The sequence below is a fragment of the Ptiloglossa arizonensis genome, chromosome 3 (genome assembly GCF_051014685.1).
Source record: "Ptiloglossa arizonensis isolate GNS036 chromosome 3, iyPtiAriz1_principal, whole genome shotgun sequence".
NCBI lineage: Eukaryota > Metazoa > Arthropoda > Insecta > Hymenoptera > Colletidae > Ptiloglossa > Ptiloglossa arizonensis.
In genome coordinates, this window is record NC_135050.1 from 8,145,005 (window position 1) to 8,164,558 (window position 19,554).

Genomic DNA, 19,554 nt, shown 5'->3' on the forward strand with positions numbered 1-19,554 from the left:
TTGAGATAGATAATTTCTTTTTAACTTTGCTCAAAATAATTGGAAGATCACTTGTTATACTTAGTTTACCAAGTATCAAGTAATCAAGTATTAATGTCTAACTCATTATCAGACCCAATCTGAACTGTTTATAACTACTTGGTTGGCGATGCTGGCTCTATCTAGGTTTGAGATTAAAGATTTTTTCTTAACTATGCTCAAAATAATAGGAAGATCACTTGGTATACTTAGTCTACCGTATTCAAGTATTAATGTCTAACTCATTATCAGACCCAATCTGAATTGTTTATAAGTACTTGGTTAGCGATGCTCTATCTAGGTTTGAGATAAATGATTTCTTTTTAACTTTGCTCAAAATAATTGGAAGATTACTTGGTATACTTAGTTTACCAAGTATCAAGTAATCAAGTTTCAATGCCTAACTCATTATCAGACCCAATTTGAACTGTTTATAAGTACTAGTTAGTGATGCTGGCTCTATCTAGGTTTGAGATAAATGATTTCTTTTAGCTTTGCTCAAAATAATTGGAAGGTCATTTGATATACTTAGTTTACCGTATTTAAGCATTAATGTCTAACTTATTATCAGACCCAATCTGAACTACTTCTAAGTACTTGAGTAGCGATGCTTCATGTAACTCTGAGACTGGTAATTCTATCTTAACACTGTTCAAAATAATTTTCCAATTATTTGGTACAATTACGTTACACCTGATACGTAGGTATTTAATTCATCTACGAAAAAAAGAGTACCAAACTCAGAACGCAAGTATTTGACACGAGTTTGTTCAAAGATTGAACCAGGAAGCATTTATCCAAAAATGTAGGCAATAAATGTGAAAGTATAGTGGTTCGAGGTGCTTGGAATTTTATATTAAACTCGGTGGATTTCTAAAGATAATTCATAATTTTTGTTCACTATATGAAGCATCCGACCATATGCATTATAAGTCGCTTAAAACTTCGAGAATTTTTCTTTTTCATTTTTCATCGTCCTCCTCCACGGTTCTTAAACTTTTTTCCCCGCGATTGTAAGAAAGCGCCGCGTTTAATTATAAGTGCATTCACTTTACTTGGGCGATTCCTTTCTCCGGATTTCTTTAAATTTCTTCCCGCTCCAACCCCTTTAAAGCGGGCGGGGACGAGGAGTAACGAGAACAGAGCGCTTCAGAAGTTTACGCGGAAGATGCTCGCGAACTTTGCCTTTAAGTTCCACCCTCGGCGGAGCCATTAATAAATGGGGCTCTTAGAATAAGTTGTGCAGAATAATCAATAATTCGATAAATTATAGAGAGGAGTGAATGATTCGGGCCAAAATAAGAAGGTCTACCTGCTCGTGATCGATGGGAACCCGTATTAAAATAACTGACCATTTATATCAAATCGTTGAAGCGTCATAGTAATTTAAGAAAACTGTCTATAGTTGAATTGAATTTAATTAGTCGTTCATGGTCCCCCCTCCCCCTCAAGTGTTTTCACTATTACGTAGCGCTAGCTCACTTCTCTGTTTAAATTACGGAGCGAGGAATAATGTTCATTCGTCTAGACCAAACAATTGATTTTGATCCGACGATAATAAAACAAATAAGAGGGAAATATTGTAACTATTTGCATTCAAAGGCGAATGCAAATATATATATATGCAAAGTATAGTTTATTCACGATTTTTGAAAATTCTCATCGGTAATCCCATTTGATATTTCACATAATCTCCGACCACAGACTAACGTAGTTGTGATTAAAACAAAATCAAGTGGTCCAAGATCATCGTGTTACTTTTCATCGTTGCGTTACGGTACGTTGTAAAAGTTACGGATCTGAGTGATCTTGATCGACCAACTGATTATGCATTAACTCACTGTACAGAAATTATACAGTCATCGTGAAAGCGACCGATCGTTGTATTTTCCTCTACTTTACACAAATTGAAACGTCGCCGCTGCATTAGAATAAATAAGAATAATTACATAAATATACAATATATCAAACTTAACGGTAATATATACACAATGCTATTATCGCTAAATAAATGCATGGATGATTGTCTCTCCACAATATATTTTATCTAGCGCTGTAAACGAAACGTAAAACTAACGGTTAGTCCACGAAAAGTAAAAATTCAAATTTTATTTCGTTTAATAGTTTCGCGAAAATACGGTATAAAGGATAATTGGTAGAAAATTATATGGTAATGCTGCGACGTCTACAATGGCCTGCAGTAATTCCACAGAGACAATCACCTGAACTCTCTTCTCCTGGTTGCTCGTTAAATATTAATTTCTAAAATTTAATTCGATACACGTCTGCCACAAATATCGAGGGCAGACTGTGTTCTCGTATTCCTGGCAGGAACCACCTCTATTGCTAGCGTCACCTGAACAGTAACAGGTTTATGGTGTCCTGGTACTGTCCCTGCTACTTTTACGACCTTTGCTATTGGCTACAGCGGTTCCCTTATAGTTGCGGTAAAGGTCGATATGGCTCCTCGTGGAGTATATCGTAGTCTGGTCGATATTTCATTCAGCTATCCACACTTCGGATCACTTATTCGGTTACGCTTCTGCAAACTTTACCATGACTTAAAATTTGGTTCCTTGTATTAGTCGTTTTGCTAAATCCTCGTTAATCTTATTCATAAACTCGTGACAATTAACATGTCTAGTTAGTACATTAAAACTCTAACCGAATCCCTGATACCAACTGCCATGGTGTATCTTTAACCAAACCCACTAAGTCACTATGTCATTAACAGAATAAATAACGTCTTATTAGAACTAATACCAATCGAGATGGTATACATTTTAAATTTGATACTTAAGAAATATCTTGATCTACCGTATGATGAAATTTAATATCTATTAAATTCTAAAAATTGACTAGAATCGAGTGTCCCAAGAGTCAACTCCACTCTGGCACAGGGCGATACCTGAACCAAATTCAGTTACCAGTCTTCTAGATGCACCCGTTACCCCAACAAGCACACCAGGGCACGTTACTGCTACTCGTGCTAGCTTTTCTCAGCTTGACACCAGGGGTGTCCCTACTGCTAATAGAGTTCGTCCTTTCCCTGTCCAAATTCATTATTCCGTCTTTCTCTTTCGAAATGTCCAAGCTTCCACTTCTAACGGTTCTTAGAGATGCCAGAGAAGGTCTCTTCTTGGCATTGAAGTACAACGACATCCTCCTCATCTGATCCTTCTTGGGCGAATCTTGACCCGACGAAGACGATCTGCTCTCGTGTTTATCCTCCTGGCCTTCCGAGGTAGTCGTCGTAGTGATACTGAGTCTTCTGGGTCTCTTCCGTACCACCTTGCGAGGCGACTCGAGTACCTCCGTTGACGTGGTACTAGTCTGCTTCTTCAGTAACCTCAGGGACGCCGATGAGAGAGGCTTGTGCTCCTTGGTTATGGCACTTTGTTCTTTCCTGATTGTCTTCTTGCGACGTTGATCACTCGGTGTAGTAGGATTGCTCTCCTCGTGCGACAACGCTTGTTCATCCTCATGATAGGAGTCCCCGTCTATAGAGGTTTGAGTTTGCACCGGTACCTTCAGAGCTAAGTTATCGTAATACATCATCCCTCTCTGTGAATATAAGCCACCTCTTGGAACAAACGGTGCGTTTTGGTAAAGGTTCTGGCTTTGCAGATACGGATTCGTGTTCAATCTCTGCAGAGTGCTAAGTTTGTACGGAGTTGACGGACCTACCAGGGTGTGCGGACTCGGTTTCTCGAACGAAGTCACTTGTATCTCGTGTTTGTTAACCGGTGACATGAGCTTCCCATTGACTAGCTGATTAGAAGGAATCAGAAGGCGACTCGGCTCGGGATAGGCAGGTCTGTATCTTTCCATTTGTACTCCTCTTTGAAGAGTGGAGACTTCAGGCTGAGTCGAGTAGTAACAAAGGCTGTCGTCGTTTATTTGGACCGATAAGGGCCTCGTAACGTTGTTTTTGTCCACGTAATTGCAAGTTGAATCGAAAGTACGTAGAAAGGGATTTTTGAAAATTCGGTAATCTATCGAAGGCAGCTTGGGGATTTCTGGAGTGTTATTGGGACTTACAGTCTCTTTCACGTGTGGTCTCTTTAGGGTCACATTTAGGTAAGATTTGAATGGTTTGGAGTCTGTTATATTGTCAAGGGTATTGTCGCTCTGGGTCAACATCTGTTGCTTGCCATCAACGTGACTAATCGATGCAGCCTGGGACTCGCTGCTCAAATCTTGACACGACATCGATTTCGTCAGCTGATTTCCAACGTTGGGCCTGTCCTCGGTGATCAATAGGTTGTCCGTGCTCAAGAACGTCTTCTGATCTGCCATGTTCCTCTGAACACTGCCCTCGTATGGCACAGCTCCGTTCACATAGACGTCAGCGGATCCTTTCTGATACACAAATTGATTCTTAGAAACCACCGTGGATTCAGTTTTGCTACTACTGGAGCTGTTCGCTGTTTCAAAAACGGTTGGTGACAACTCCTCGGTCCGTTTCTTTAACTTCGAAGGTAATGGCGCGAAGAAGTGCTTCGGTTTCTCTGATCCTCCGAATTCGATGTTCTCCTCCGTGCTTTTCTTCGAATCGTTGGAATTCTGCTCTTTCGCGGACTTGATCTTCATCTGGTCCACGTGGAAACCCCAACCGTTTTCAACGATCAATTTCTCAGAGTTGGGATCCGGTTCTCCAAAGGGTGCAGCGTTGACTAAGTTACATTGTTGTTTCAGAGCAATGTTCCTCTTAGGAAGTAGGTTTGGGTTGTTTGTAAATCCGCCCATGGTTGCTGCAAATCGTTGTTCTTGATGAATCCCGTTGAACATTTGCATCGATGAAGGAATAACAGCTTCTGGTGCTCCGTAGGTCGTCATCTGTTTTTGAGGTACCAGAATGTTGTTCTGCCAGCCTATTGGAGGTGCGTGCAGCATCTGCTCGTTGAGTTGGTCCATATTTAGGGCAGTCAGACTGGGGATAGGGTGCAATGAGTCCGTGTTTAGCTTTGAACACGACGAGGCCATGTCTGTTGCGTCGGTAGGCAACATTAGATTCAAAGTGCTAGGAAACTTGAAGGGACAGTCAGCGTAATAGGTGGAACCGCTCAAGGCTGGAGCTTCGTACGTGCCAGGGTAGAAGGGGATGTTCTCATGGAGATGTCTCGGTTTCAAGATCGGCAAGGGACTCTTTCCTTCCTTTGGTTGCTGACCATCTTCCGAGGACCCTTTTTCTTTATCTTTTTTCAATTCTTCCTCTTCGTCGACCACTGACAGGTCGTCGAAGTCTACGTGCAACCTGTGCAGGCTGTTGGTCATCTTCTCGGAAGAGATCTTCTGGTTCTCCGCGTTCTCTAGCTGTTCGGATTTGTTAAAATCCTTATTGGTATCCTCACTGTTCTCGTCCTGGTCAAACTCCTCGTCCTGCTCGAAAGAATAGTCCGATTGCAGATCGTCGTCCTCATCAGAGCGATCCTGAAAGAGATCATTCTTCGAAATCAGACTGCTTCCTATTTTGATATATTCATTGGTATCTCTTTTTTTTCAAAATTCAGAATTTTACAAACATGGAATTGCTCGAACTCTGGATCGGTCCAGAAAATATTCAGCAGAATGTTTAGTACCAAAGTGGACTAGAACTGAAAGATAAGATTTAGAGACTACTAAAATTCATAAAACTACTCAACAAAATTTAGATAAACGTAGCTCTGTAACTCGTCCTAATTTTTCTTTAAAAATAACTTCTTTGGGAATTGCACTACTAAAAATCATACCACCTGCTACGAAGAGATAGGTGTCAACAAATAAAACTACGTAAAAAGATCTAAATAAACATAGCTCTATAACTCGTTCTAATTTTTCTTTAAAAACGATTTCTTCCGGAATTGCACCACCAAAAATCATACCACCTGCTACGAAGAGAGAGATAGAGGGTGTCAGCAAATCCTTAAGAACCACTCCAAGTGTTCAGTCACTTACCTCCAGTTCCTCAACGCGTTTCTTTTATCATGAAACGCATCATTTACCTCGTATCCTTCGCTTCCTTCGTGATTCTTCTGCCTCTTTAGGATCTCCTCGAGTTTGTCGTACTCGTCCCGGAGGCTCCATATCTCTCTACGCAGCTGTTCGTTCTCCCTGCGCAGCTTCTTGATGTCGTTCTGACCTGAAACGTGGAGAACCAATAGAGGCCAGCTCGTGAAAAACGAACGCGCGGCCCGTTCGCGCCTCCGCGGTGTTTTTCTCGCGAGAATCACTTAATCACGATCCTACACTGGCAACAGACGGTCTGCTCTCTACACCTATCGAAACGATCGATCATTGGTCAGCTCGAGCAGCAATCTCTAGCCTCTAACCCTTCGTCTTTCGGCGCGTCAAGAAACCCGGTGATAAATCACCTGGGTTAGACCTTCCAATTACTTAGCTGCGGAGATACGAATAAAGTTCTAGCGCACCTAATCTCACCGACGAAAGGTTGGTCCGGTTGCGAAACAAATGAAAAAAATGCAACGGCGCGTGGACTGCTTTCCTCTCTGATGTACGTTTCGAGCACGGTTTTTGATCGATCGTCTCACGGGCGCAGAGATTAGGTGACCGATTAGCCGGACGTCCAGTTTGTTCTCTTTGTGGCTGCCTCTTTCGAGTGATTAATGCCGTGTTCTTTCATGGTGGCAGCCGGGGCAGGCACGGAGGAAGTGCGTTGTTTAACGTACACACGCGACTATCAGCTTTCAGCTTATCTTTTGCTCGAAGTTCCAGGTGTGTTCTAATTGTGCTGAAAACTTTTCAACTCCGATCAGCGGCAAAAATGTTACATAGAACTTGGAAATGGAGGTACTGTTCCTTCAGCCACCGAGATAAGATTAACGCAGTGTCCCCGTAAGCCAGAATGTGCATTGTTCGCACGTTTTGGGAAGCGATAAGCTTCTTGTAGTGAACTCTTCGTAGGCTTTTGTACGTATTTTATTTGTATTACTGATAGCTAGCTTTGGAACGAATTTTGAAACATTAACGACAAGTTTGACCGAGCAAGAGTGACGACTAATCGGTGAAAATTAACGAATGCCATTTCAAATGTTCTAGAGCTGTCATTATGAAACCAAACAAGGGAGAAAAAGTTAATTGTGAGTATTAATTCTTTTAGAGTTAAAAAATCTTGCAAAATATATCCCCAGATCTATTGTAGTAAGTATCTTTCAGACAGTGCTTCCCTGTAATTGTTTCTTTATTTTGGGTTCAAGAGTAATGAACGGTGTGAGAATGAAATACGCACAAGTGATGGTTACTGAGGTTAATCGATGTCACGGTTATCACCTAAACCAAGGACAGGATTCTACCTATCCTGAATAGGGAGATGTATTTGTCTTCTTCGACCCAATTTGTTAAGGCAATACTTGACCTACATAGTTATCACACAAAGTAGAAAAAGGATTCTGTCCATTACAATTACTAGAGAGGTGTCTTCAACGTCGATTTTTTCTTCGACCCAATTTGTTAAGGCAATACTTGATCTACATAGTCATCGCCTAAAGAAGACTTCTACCCATCACAGTGAGCCTCTACCTTTCCAGGTGTTTCCAAAATCGATTCTTCCTTCGACCCAATTTGTTAAGACAATACTTGATTTACATAGTTGTCGTCTAAAGAAGATTTCTATCCATCACAGTGAGTCTCTACCTCTCCAGGTGTCTTCAAAGTCGATTCTTTCTTCGACCAAATTTGTTAAGGCAATACTTGATCTACATAGTCATCGTCTAAAGAAGACTTCTACCCATCACAGTGAGTCTCTACCTCACCAGGTGTCTCCAACGTCGATTCTTTCTTCGACCAAATTTGTTAAGGCAATACTTGATCTACATAATCATCGTCTAAAGAAGACTTCTACCCATCACAGTGATTCTCTACCTCCCCAGGTGTCTCCAACGTCGATTCTTTCTTTCTTTTAAATAGTATTGTCACAAGTGAGTCTTTTCACATTTTCCATTATCCGTCTCAGCGTACGAAAACGCTTGGTCCGGTTTCACGGATGCTTATCGGCCACGCAAGCGCGCTTTATAAGCAGCCGTGTGATAACAGCTCGGTGAGTCTGGTCGGTGGCTGTATATACCCGTGTAACAAGAAAAGCCGTGTGGTAAATCAGGATTAAAGCTGGGCTCGCCGGTCGGAAATTTAAATAAATTAAATCCTTCCGGGGGTTCATAAATTCGGATTTTCCACGTGGACACCGACGACTATTTAGATCCTATGAAAGCCCGCGCGGGCCTCTATCTCCAGGCCGTTTGCGTTTTTTCTCTTCTCATCGGGCCGCGCGCGGATGGAATTCGCGGAATTAGCCTGGTATCTCGACTGACCCGGTGATGATATTTAAAGGTATTACTGTCCGCGACAAATTGCACGAGCTTGCTTGAATCGTCGCCCGATCCGCTTGGAATTCTTAGCACTCTTTGTGTACGTAGCATACAGGGTGTTCCTGAACTGAACCAGACTGTAATAGTGTATTCTACTCATTGTACCGAGGTTATGTCTGATAGCAGGTCTTTATGCCATTAGACGATTAGTTTGTTGCAATATCTTAATTTTCTGCTATAAAGATCTTATAATTATAATAATAACGATAAAACTATATATATTCTTTCCAGACAACTGATTATTTATTTTATTCATATATCAAGGTACTTCATATTCTAAGATCATAGATTCGAGCTTTCTAAAAGTACAGGAGTTTTAATATTGTGGATCAGTAACAAGATTGTTCATTCCTTGTAGAGCATATTTTTCAACACCTCCAAGGGGCGGATCAATTAACAAATTAAGCTTCGGTTTATCATAATTAACACTAATCAAATTTTAGTGTTTACTAATTTTACATTTTTTATATTACAGCAGGTCTTTAACGCTTTGTAAATTTTAAATTGTCAAAGTTATTCGCGATAGGAGACAGTAGAAACCCAGTTAGTTCACTTTTGTTCGGTTTACATTCGCATCAATATCGATTGGCCGCTCAAGGTCACCCCCCCTACTGTGAATCACGTTTAATACGCCCCCTACTTTCTCTTCAATCCAGCTTTCTCTGTTGCTCGAAAGAAAGAGAGGAACTTACTTGAGGCCGCAAGTAAGAGGAACGTGGATCGTGTTGAATAATTTTTATGGTATCCTCGAGAAGATCAGTTGTTACAATTACCCAATATCGCTCGTGATTTTTTCCAGGACTTTTTCCAAACCTTCGAAACATTTACAGGTGTGAACGAAGAGACGATAGGTATGCACAAACATCAAACTACTTTTTCTCCGATTACATTGTGTTGTTCGAAAAGTAATTTCGTTTTTCAAAATGGAGAATACATAATTTAATAAAATGTTTCTAGATTCTAAAAAACTCGTGTTTCATTTTCACCAAGCAAAAAAATGAAATGACTTTCCCAACGACCCAATAGTTCTCTGCTTCGCCATTAATTCGTCGACGAGTATACAATAAACATCTCCGATAGTACGAATCACTCGCGTACCCCGCGATTGCAATTACACGCAACCATGCACCTCGAACGACAGAGCGAGTTTCTTTCGAATGAAACGGAAGCCACCGTTTCAAATGTACAAATTATAGATGATCCATCCTAACATGGAACGTCCCAAAGGACCGAACCGTCGTGTGCTCCATTGAAAACCCTTCATATTCAATAACACGCGCGCAACAAAAAGATAACTTGTATCCTCCTCCACCTCCTCCACCCACTCCATGGCACCACGATATTAATTATTTCTCCCGTCAGGGGAGTATTTTGCCGCTCACGACTGCGTTACCCCGGAAGAGGTACATAAACAGAAACGACGTACATTAACTTTGAGATTGGGTATGCTCGATGGAAAAAGGAGAGGAAACTGCGCGCGATTCGCCCTCACCCGAGAAGAAGCTGATCAAAGCAGCTGCGAGACGCATATTTGGTTTCGTCAAGTTTCCATCGGTATCTCGAGTTGGCCCTTTGAAAAATGGAAATTGCGTCCCGAACGCAAACGAACGAACGCAGAGGAAATGCCTGTGGGCTGTTGCTCCCTTTGAGCTGGAAACAAGAAATCGCGTAAGCCCGACTGATTGAACCCCCGACGAGAAGTTCGCGCTTGTTTGCTCGACGGAGGTAAAAATATTTACGTCCCCCACGTTATTAACGGCCTGGGACTCGAACTAGAGTGCTCGTCGGGTACTTGCTTCTTTTCCTAGAGATCATCCGCCAGTAATGTTTTTCCTGGTGGTTAGCAGGGCTTGCAGAGCGGATGGAATTGTTACGAAAATTATGGGTTACCTAACGGGCATATTGTCTCCTCTTCTGTGCAATTATCTACGTTAGATGACTCGATATAGATTGTCAGACCTTCGGTTCAATTTCAATTCTCAAACTTTGAGCAGTTCTCAAATCTTATCTACGTTAGATGACTCGATATAGATTGTCAGACCTTCGGTTCAATTTCAATTCTCAAACTTTGAGCAGTTCTCAAATCTTATTGATCTAATTAGAAGTAATCTACGCCCTGAACGATTCACTTATTGTTCAGATTCTTTGGTTACATCCAGGTATCGTGTTGACTTGTGCACTTTTAGAACCGATAGATACACAAAGCATAAATTGAACATTAGTGGGAAACGTAAGTGGGAATGGAATGTAAGTAACTGAGCTGAACATCTACTTCAGTTGGATAACCTGTTGGAGGTTCATACTCCTGTTAGGTCTAGGTTCTGACTAAGATTCAGCTGATACCTTCAATCTCTACTATTTTACAAATTTATTATTCGTTATTGTGTCTATTAGGTTGTTTGGAAAGTCATTTCGTTTTTTTTTTTTGGTGAAAATGAAACACGATTGTTTCAGAGTATATAAACATTTTATTAAATTATATATTCTCCATTTTGGAAAAAACGAAATGACTGCCCGAACAACTCAATACTTTCCATGTCCAAAGACTAAATTCATACAGAACATAACTTTCTTTTAACCAAGTATTAAGGTAACCCTAAATACATATGTAAACTTGTTAGTTCAAATCCTAATTACTACCTCTACTAAATGAAGAGGCTGTCATCGAAATATATAGGTTAAGCTAAAAATCCTACCATAAAATCTGCAAGCTTTTCAATCCAAGACTAAGAAAAAGGGATAATAAACATAGATCCTACAATAATTTATTTTTGAAGTATAGTCACTCTGTAAATAGCATCGACAATTGGAGAATTTTGTTAACAACTTTACTCTGATTTCTCTCGCGTAACATGATTTTCTCAATCTATTCGAAATATCGATTGGTAGAATCCTTAAGGAAAATTTTGTTTCTTTGAACATTTCTCGCGAAATGATTCTTCAACTAACAACGATAGCACCTCAGAAACAAATGGTTGTAGATCCATGTTGGTATGTTGGACCTGTTTTGCGACGATAGAGTACACTTCAGAGAATTTTGCAACCGATCCAACGAGTTACTCTACATAATATCATTAAAGGATGAAATTCTTCGTGTCTCTCGACCTAATTCCAGCTCGGTGGATATGATCGATCTTTCCGGGAAGACCTCGATAAAAACAGCAGCAGCAACTCTCTCATCGCCGCAACAGAACGTCCACTAGATCGTTTGCTGGTTAATTAGACACACGACGCAAGGTGCCAGACCACAAACTGATAATCGAACGTGACACGGTTGTCTGCTAGCGGCCAAAATTAGATCACTTCAATATCCTGTATAAATGATCGCGATCGAACGAGGCGAAGCAACCGTGGCTGGGGCGATGTTCGAGGAAACTCGTGGAACCTATTACCATAATGCAGATCACCTTTCGTATTTATAACTCGCTTTAATCAACTCGTCGCCTCTCGCGCGAAAGATTAAAGCGTTTCGTCGAGCATTCAGAAGGCCAATGCTTTGGTAATGACTATCGTGTAACGACGAATCGAGACTGAGATTCAGACGCACGAAAGACGATGAAAAATACTGAAAACGGTTGGAACGAACCTTCTCAGTGGGTACAGTCTGCGTTTACAGGTTGTCAGAAGCTCAGAACCAAGCTAGAGAAACCTAAGAAACAGACAGGTGAAATTTGGTAACTATTATCTCTGGCTGGACTGGGTGTACATTGAGGATGAGAGCGAGAAACGAGGAGAACTGGTGTGGATAACTTTACGACAATCTGACAGGAAGATTTCGACGACCTGGCACGGAGTACTGTATACGTTAAACATTGATAACAACATAGTTTCAAGACAAATTAAACCCGATCTTTGAGATAGTGGCTCGAGAGTGGAGAAGTGAATGGCAGAGATGGAACCAAGTGATTTGAATATCACCTAGGCCCATAGCCTGAATCGAGGATGTCATCTGATATTGTTTTAAACGTCAAGTGGAACGAACTAGGCCAAAAAGTGTGCAGTGTTGTTTGAAAAACAGAAAGTCATCTCGAGATGTATCAAATCTCTGAAAATATAAGACGTGGAAATTAAAACGACATTCATTCAATGGACTCCATTTAATACAACGTATTTCGTACGAAACGTTTCTTGATCAAATGAATGGAAAACGAGATATTTCAGATAGCCAGTCCCTATCGATTTACCCTGTATACTCTGAACAATTTCGCCCAGTGAAAATATATACAGAATGAACTCGTGTTTATTGTTACATCGTTCTTCTCGGTTTCAAGACGTAGATCGCGTCTATTAACTTTTTAACATTTGTTCTGCAACATCCTGCAGAGTATGCTCGACTCAACAGTACATGCTCGATTCTTTCTCAGACTCTTGAAGTACCTGAGCATGTTGTTTCAAGGAACGTAACCGTGAAATTGAATTTTTCTTTCCATTATAACCCACCGTGAAGATCAGCTACAGTTTTCTACCTGGAAGCTAATATTTTGATTCCAGATACTTTCGAAACTCTTAAACAAGTACAAACGTACATCGATAGACGCACCATCAAAACGTGGCGACCTTTGTCTCCCTTCATCCATTTAATTCTCGACCGTGTCCCTTGAGAAGATATCGACTATCCTCGGGTTCGGTACAAGCAGTTTGATCTTTTTTTCTAGTCGAGTCTCGTACACGCGAGATCATCGCCTCGAGGCAGTTGTTTCATTGACAGAATGACGAACGTTCCGTGTACCACACTGGTTACTTCCAGAGCTCGTAAATTGTAAGATATTTCCTGTTTCGATGCTCGCAAAGACGTCCAGTTTCCTGCTGGACACGTTGGATGTCCTTTTGGATCTCAGAGTCGAACCTCGAGTCCTCGTAGCTCGGGTACCCATCACTGACGGATGATGACATCATTAGAAGCAACATTTCTTTACGTGGAAAGCGATTTCTTTTGAGAACGTGTATTGTTCGGTTGGCTGGCACTGTGAGAAACGGACCTGGGACATAGGCGTAGCCTACGTCGTCGAAATAAGAGATCGTTGTTTATGGTTTCGAGCAGCAGACAGGCTTCGAGGTATTCCTGCACGCGTGAGTTTTACGGCCACTAGAGCTCTGACACTAAATTATCGCCGTTGCGAGTGTACAGGGTGTCCTGGTAGAAAGTGTCAACGACTCGTTGACAGATACCATTTTTCAGTTTGAACGAAACGGGAGAATTTTATTTCGGGTTAATAATGGTATTACTCTGTTCTTTGCATTTTTTTATTCCTTTTCTTTTTTTTTACTATATCATTTTTTAAGGATTTAAAATTCTTACGCTTCTTAGTATTTAACAAGTGAGTTTCGATTTCTTTAATCTTCTTTTAATATATTTTGAAAATGAATCGTTTACTCGTGTAAATTGTGTCATTATTTGATCGCGAAACTTGTTTTATTTCTCTTCAAAATTTATTACGAAACGATTTTATATATAATATATGTAATATGTTATATATTACGAACATATAGGTTCGTATATGTAAACGTATACATGTAAAAATAAAATGTAGTTAGAATACGTAAGTGCATATGAGGCGAGATGCAACGAGAATCTAATCTCAATTTACCCGAATAAAAATACTAACGTGAACCAAGAAACATTAATGATGATGAATTGTTAATAATACTAAATAAAAACGTAACTACGTTTCCTAGAGTAAATTCGTTAGTTTCATTGAGAAACAGGAAGTTGTCAGTCTTTCTTTGATAGTCGATAATTGTTGCAACTCATGTATCATCTTCCGTGTTGCAACTCATGTATCTTCTTCTTTCTTTATCCAAGACAATAGCTCTCAGCCTGAGAAAACCTGAAAAGGTTGATAGATTTCTGCTAGGGAAATTTAACTTTTTATATAATAATGAATAGAGACAGTAAAATAATTGATTGCCTCCGGACTGCAAAAATATTTGTCAACTGGGATATTCTCCTTTTTAAAATTATTTCATCCTAAAGAAGTGGAATCAAAATACATTTCACTTTGTGAAGTATTATTTTTATGGTATCTTTCTTTAACACAATGCTTGTATTTTATTTTATATATTTAAATAATATATATAAATTTAAATAATATACTTAAATAATATATAAATTTAAATAATATATTTAAATAATATATAAATTTAAATAATATATTTAAATTTCTAAGATTGGAGAATCGAAAATTGTTAAGAATCCTATTACAGAAGTACGTTATTTTTGAATTTTCTTATGTTGAGATATTCGATGAATATTTTTACGATCGCACGACACACAGTGTAAATTCGATCTTGGTTCGAATATTGTTTAAACGAGTCACCCTGTTCACCGAGACATATATTCCCGGACACGGGGTTTCATAGAACGCCCAATGACGTCGTCGCTGTGCATGACCATGTCAAAATATCCACTTGCATGCCTTTGAATAATTATCATCGTCGGTATTTTTAAACGCGAGAAGCTGGAGCTTGAACGCCTAAGACGACGCGTTCACGGAAAACGTTTGTAAAGTGTCGCGACGCGTTGCTTTCATTGAACGCTTAGCCACGTTTTACGTCTTATGGAACGTGCACACGACCCATAAAACTAGAGTCCACTTTTCTCTCCACTTTGAGATGTGTCCGATATTTCGTGCAATGAATCTTGAACAACTTGAGACTCGTAATGTTGGTATTTCTTCGATGTTACTCTTTCACGCGGTAAAGTGACGCGAACATCAATAACTGAAATTGGAAGAATAATATAAAGAAATTGTTTCGTATTTTCTTGCCTGTAAAATCGAACAATTTTTTTGTTTAACTCGTTCGTCCGTCTGGAACTAAATACGTTCTCTTTATTTGTACGACCATTGACGCCATTTTTCAATATGGTTAAAGTTATTTTTAATCCTCGTAATTAATGATAATTTTAAGACGAATCGCGAGAAAAATATACCAGTGTAATATATTCTTGATAATTTTACGATATTATCATCGCTTTGCAATTTAAAAATTATTCAATGCGATGTGTTCAATTGTTGAAACTAGGTTAGTGCTCCTCCATTTACGTACACCCTAATACGAATAACATAAATATACTATTTTAATATTTCCACTTATTCTCAATCTTAGTTATTTTCATTACTCTAACCCTATTCCATTGAAATTAGGTTCAAAGCAACGCTACCAGCATTATTTAAATTTCTTCCGTATACATTGTACAACAAACGCGTTATCGTTATTATACAAATTTGCTCTACTAAAAGTATTTGAAGAAAACCGAATAATTCTGATAATTAAAAAAAGAATTTTAATCCATTGATAAATTAATAATTCAATTGAAATTAATTAATCGATTACTAATTAATTTTTGGAATTATCCTCGTCGATAATTATCAACGAGTGACACATTTGAAGTTAAGAACTGTACCTCTCTTCGTGTTTCCAAAAAGAATGGTAAAAATGAAATCGCCGTGAATTTTAAGGCGAATCGCAACGAAAGAAAATCGTCCAGCGCGAAAAATACACCGAACGAACAGAACGAGAAAATTGTACCATTCGGTGGTGTTCTCATCGACGAAGTCCACAACCTCGCGAAGCGACAATTTCGTTATCGCGCGCTTTCGCGAGAAACAGATGCTATCAATTTCCAAGCGAAACTCTCAACTCTCCATTATCCCCCGGCGCATTAAGCGCCCTCGAAGTTCCAGATGAATTTGAAATCGACCGCCTCCGTTATTATTTTCTGCCCCCCCCCCCCCCCCTCTGCGCGAAATTATTTCGTCGCACGGCTGCTTTTCAACGTCGAACTTGCAAATAAACTTTCTCGCCTAAATGCACCGGAAATTCGAGGGAAAGTTCAACGGGAAGAGTACCCTTTCAACCTACGGCGAGCGTTGTTGCTGTTTCGAATTGGCGACGAGTGAATTATTTTCGGTGACGATCGTACGAATTTCCAATGACGCGACTTATCGAGAAACCTGGGAACTCCGGTACAGTCTACCCAAGTTCCACTGATTCTCCACTTTGGGGAAACGGAGTAATTGTAATTTCAATCTCGATTCCGTGAAAATGGAAAGCTTTAGAGGTTAGCTTCGGTTATTGTTTCGCATTCTTTTGAAGTTAGATTGGGAACTTTGTCGTTCTAATGTTTGGTTATTTGAACATTCCATAAGTTATCTACTATTAGTTCTATAAGTTAGATTAGAATCTTCGTCGTTTTGATGTTAAGTTATTTGAACATTCGATAAGTCATCTACTATTGGTTCTATAAGTTAGATTGGAACCTTCGTCGTTTTAAGGTTAGGTTATATGAATATTCGATAACTTATCTATTATTAGTTCTATAAGTTAGACTGGAATTTTTGTCGTTTGACTGTTAGGTTACTTGAACATTATATATGTTATCTACTATTGGTTCTATAAGTTAGATTGGAATCTTTGTCGTTCTAATGTTAGGTTATTTGAACATTCTATAAGTTATCTACTATTAGTTCTATAAGTTAAATTAGAATCTTCGTCGTTTTGATGTTAAGTTATTTGAACATTCTATAAGTTATCTACTATTAATTCTATACGTTAGATTGTAACCTTCGTCATTCTAATGTTAGGTTATTTGAACATTCGATAAGTTATCTACTATTAGTTCTATAAGTTAGATTAGAATCTTCGTCGTTTTGATGTTAAGTTATTTGAACATTCGATAAATCATCTACTATTGGTTCTATAAGTTAGATTGGAACCTTCGTCGTTTTAATATTAAGTTATTTGAACATTCGATAAGTTATCTACTATTAGTTCTATAAGTTAGATTGGAATCTTTGTCGTTCTAATGTTAGGTTATTTGAACATTTGATAAGTTATCTGTTATTAGTTCTATAAGTTAGACTGGAATCTTTGTCGTTCGAATGTTAGGTTATTTGAACATTCGATAAGTTATCTACTATTAGTTCTATAAGTTAGATTAGAATCTTCGTCGTTTTGATGTTAAGTTATTTGAACATTCGATAAATCATCTACTATTGGTTCTATAAGTTAGATTGGAATCTTTGTCGTTCTAATGTTAGGTTATTTGAACATTCTATAAGTTATCTACTATTAGTTCTATAAGTTAAATTAGAATCTTCGTCGTTTTGATGTTAAGTTATTTGAACATTCTATAAGTTATCTACTATTAATTCTATACGTTAGATTGTAACCTTCGTCATTCTAATGTTAGGTTATTTGAACATTCGATAAGTTATCTACTATTAGTTCTATAAGTTAGATTAGAATCTTCGTCGTTTTGATGTTAAGTTATTTGAACATTCGATAAATCATCTACTATTGGTTCTATAAGTTAGATTGGAACCTTCGTCGTTTTAATATTAAGTTATTTGAACATTCGATAAGTTATCTACTATTAGTTCTATAAGTTAGATTGGAATCTTTGTCGTTCTAATGTTAGGTTATTTGAACATTTGATAAGTTATCTGTTATTAGTTCTATAAGTTAGACTGGAATCTTTGTCGTTCGAATGTTAAGTTATTTGAACATTCGATAAGTTATCTACTATTAGTTCTATAAATTAGATTGGAATCTTTTTAGTTCTAGTGTTAAGTTATTTAAACATTCTGTAAGTTATCTACTATTAGTTCTATAAGTTAGATTGGAACCTTCGTCGTTCGAATGTTAGGTTATTTGAACATCCTATAAGTTATCTTCCTATAACACGGTCAATTGGTAATATTCTACACCGAATATCCTAGAATATAGTGTTATATGAGGATTGTCGCAATATTTGTATCGTGTTCTCGAAATATTCTGTCGTAATAATCTTATCGATGTTACTTTAGCAGAGTACAGTAGGTTTATTCAAGGAATTTATTATTCGAACACACTTTTCTATAACACTGAAAAATTGTTCTACCTAAGACCCGTATCAGTTCTACCTAGACCTGATTCTTCCACCTGTCTATATTGCACTTTAGAAAGCATTCAGTATCAATATTTATATAATATTATACTTGAACTTAGCTAACTTATTCCAAAGACGTATCACACATACGATTCAATTTTTACAACTTCCACGAATCTAAGCTTCAAACTACAGTGACAATTTTATCGAGCGATAATATTACTTTCCTCGCTAATTAGCAATCGGTAATTATCCCAATTACTCAAAAATGTTGTAAAAATTCTCAATTTTTACTTCCCGTACGAAATTCGCGGTATTTCCATCCTCGTGACTTCGTCGAACCGTATATTTTAATAAACCGCGGCGACACTTTTGAGAACATCGTTGGAAACCCCGTTGGATAACGAAATTATTCTCGTTGTAAACGACAGTAATTATCCTAATTATTTCGAACGTAGTAAAAATCGAGAGTTTTCAGTTTTCCCGTTGGGGCTGGAAATTCGGGATGTTTTCGCGCGAGACTCGACGAAATTTCAGCCATTCGCGTCGAGAACGTGACATCAAAGACGGTTTGTTAAAGCTCGGCCACGAAAGCCCGGGAAGCGTTCGTTTGTCCATCTTCGAATCGTGTTTAAAACGCGCGAAAAACCGGTCCTCTTGGCGCGGCCAGCCAGAGACAACGCGTTTCCGCTGTGAAGTAGTTGCTTTCGCGTTTACGCTCGCCGCGTCTCGTAAAAGCTCCGGTGTTTTCACGCTTGACGCGAGCGCGATCCGAGGCGGGCTCAAAAGACTGGGAAAGGGTCACGTTGCCGTGGTGCATTTCGAGCCGCGTTGTTTCGCGTGCAAGTTGGTTGGGTTTCCGAAAGGGCACGATTGAGACGGACCGTTCGACGCGAGGATAGAAAAAAAAAAAAAAAAAAAAGAGAGAGAAAAGCACGCGACACGTAAGTGGAAATGGAACGACGAGGTATTTTTCTATCGGTGCAACGAGAGAAATTAACGCGGTTTCGAGGCCGGGGATATTTTTGCACGGTTTAGCCAGTAATTACGCGACTGAATTATTTTTGAAGATGACGAAGGGGTCGAGTATAGAGACGTTGACTAAAGATGTGGATTTGGGGACGAAGAAACCTTCGAGTTTGGATAGTTTGTGGATTGGTGACTTATTAGTGGGAAATGTTGTCCAGTGGTCGTTTTCATGACCGATTCTTTGGTTGTTGGGTAATGGGAAATTCATTGACAGGTAGGTAATTTTGTGGAAGATTAATCGACGAGCGGTTATTTATATGGAAAATGTATCGA

At 38.9% G+C, this 19,554-nt stretch overlaps 1 protein-coding gene across 6 annotated transcripts in view; it reads right to left on the minus strand.

Moving 5' to 3' along the window:
• Positions 1-1,880: 1,880 nt before the first annotated feature.
• The window catches only part of LOC143144723 (uncharacterized), a 53,373-nt gene continuing 35,699 nt past the window's right edge, over positions 1,881-19,554 (minus strand). For all 6 annotated transcript variants that reach the window (XM_076307422.1, XM_076307423.1, XM_076307425.1 and 3 more), the window contains 2 exons: positions 6,003-6,139; positions 1,881-5,451 (listed from right to left, as the gene is read on the minus strand). In XM_076307422.1, the coding sequence (XP_076163537.1) occupies positions 2,953-5,451; positions 6,003-6,139 (2,636 nt within the window). In that variant the 3' untranslated portion in view covers positions 1,881-2,952. The remainder of the gene's footprint in view (positions 5,452-6,002; positions 6,140-19,554) is intronic.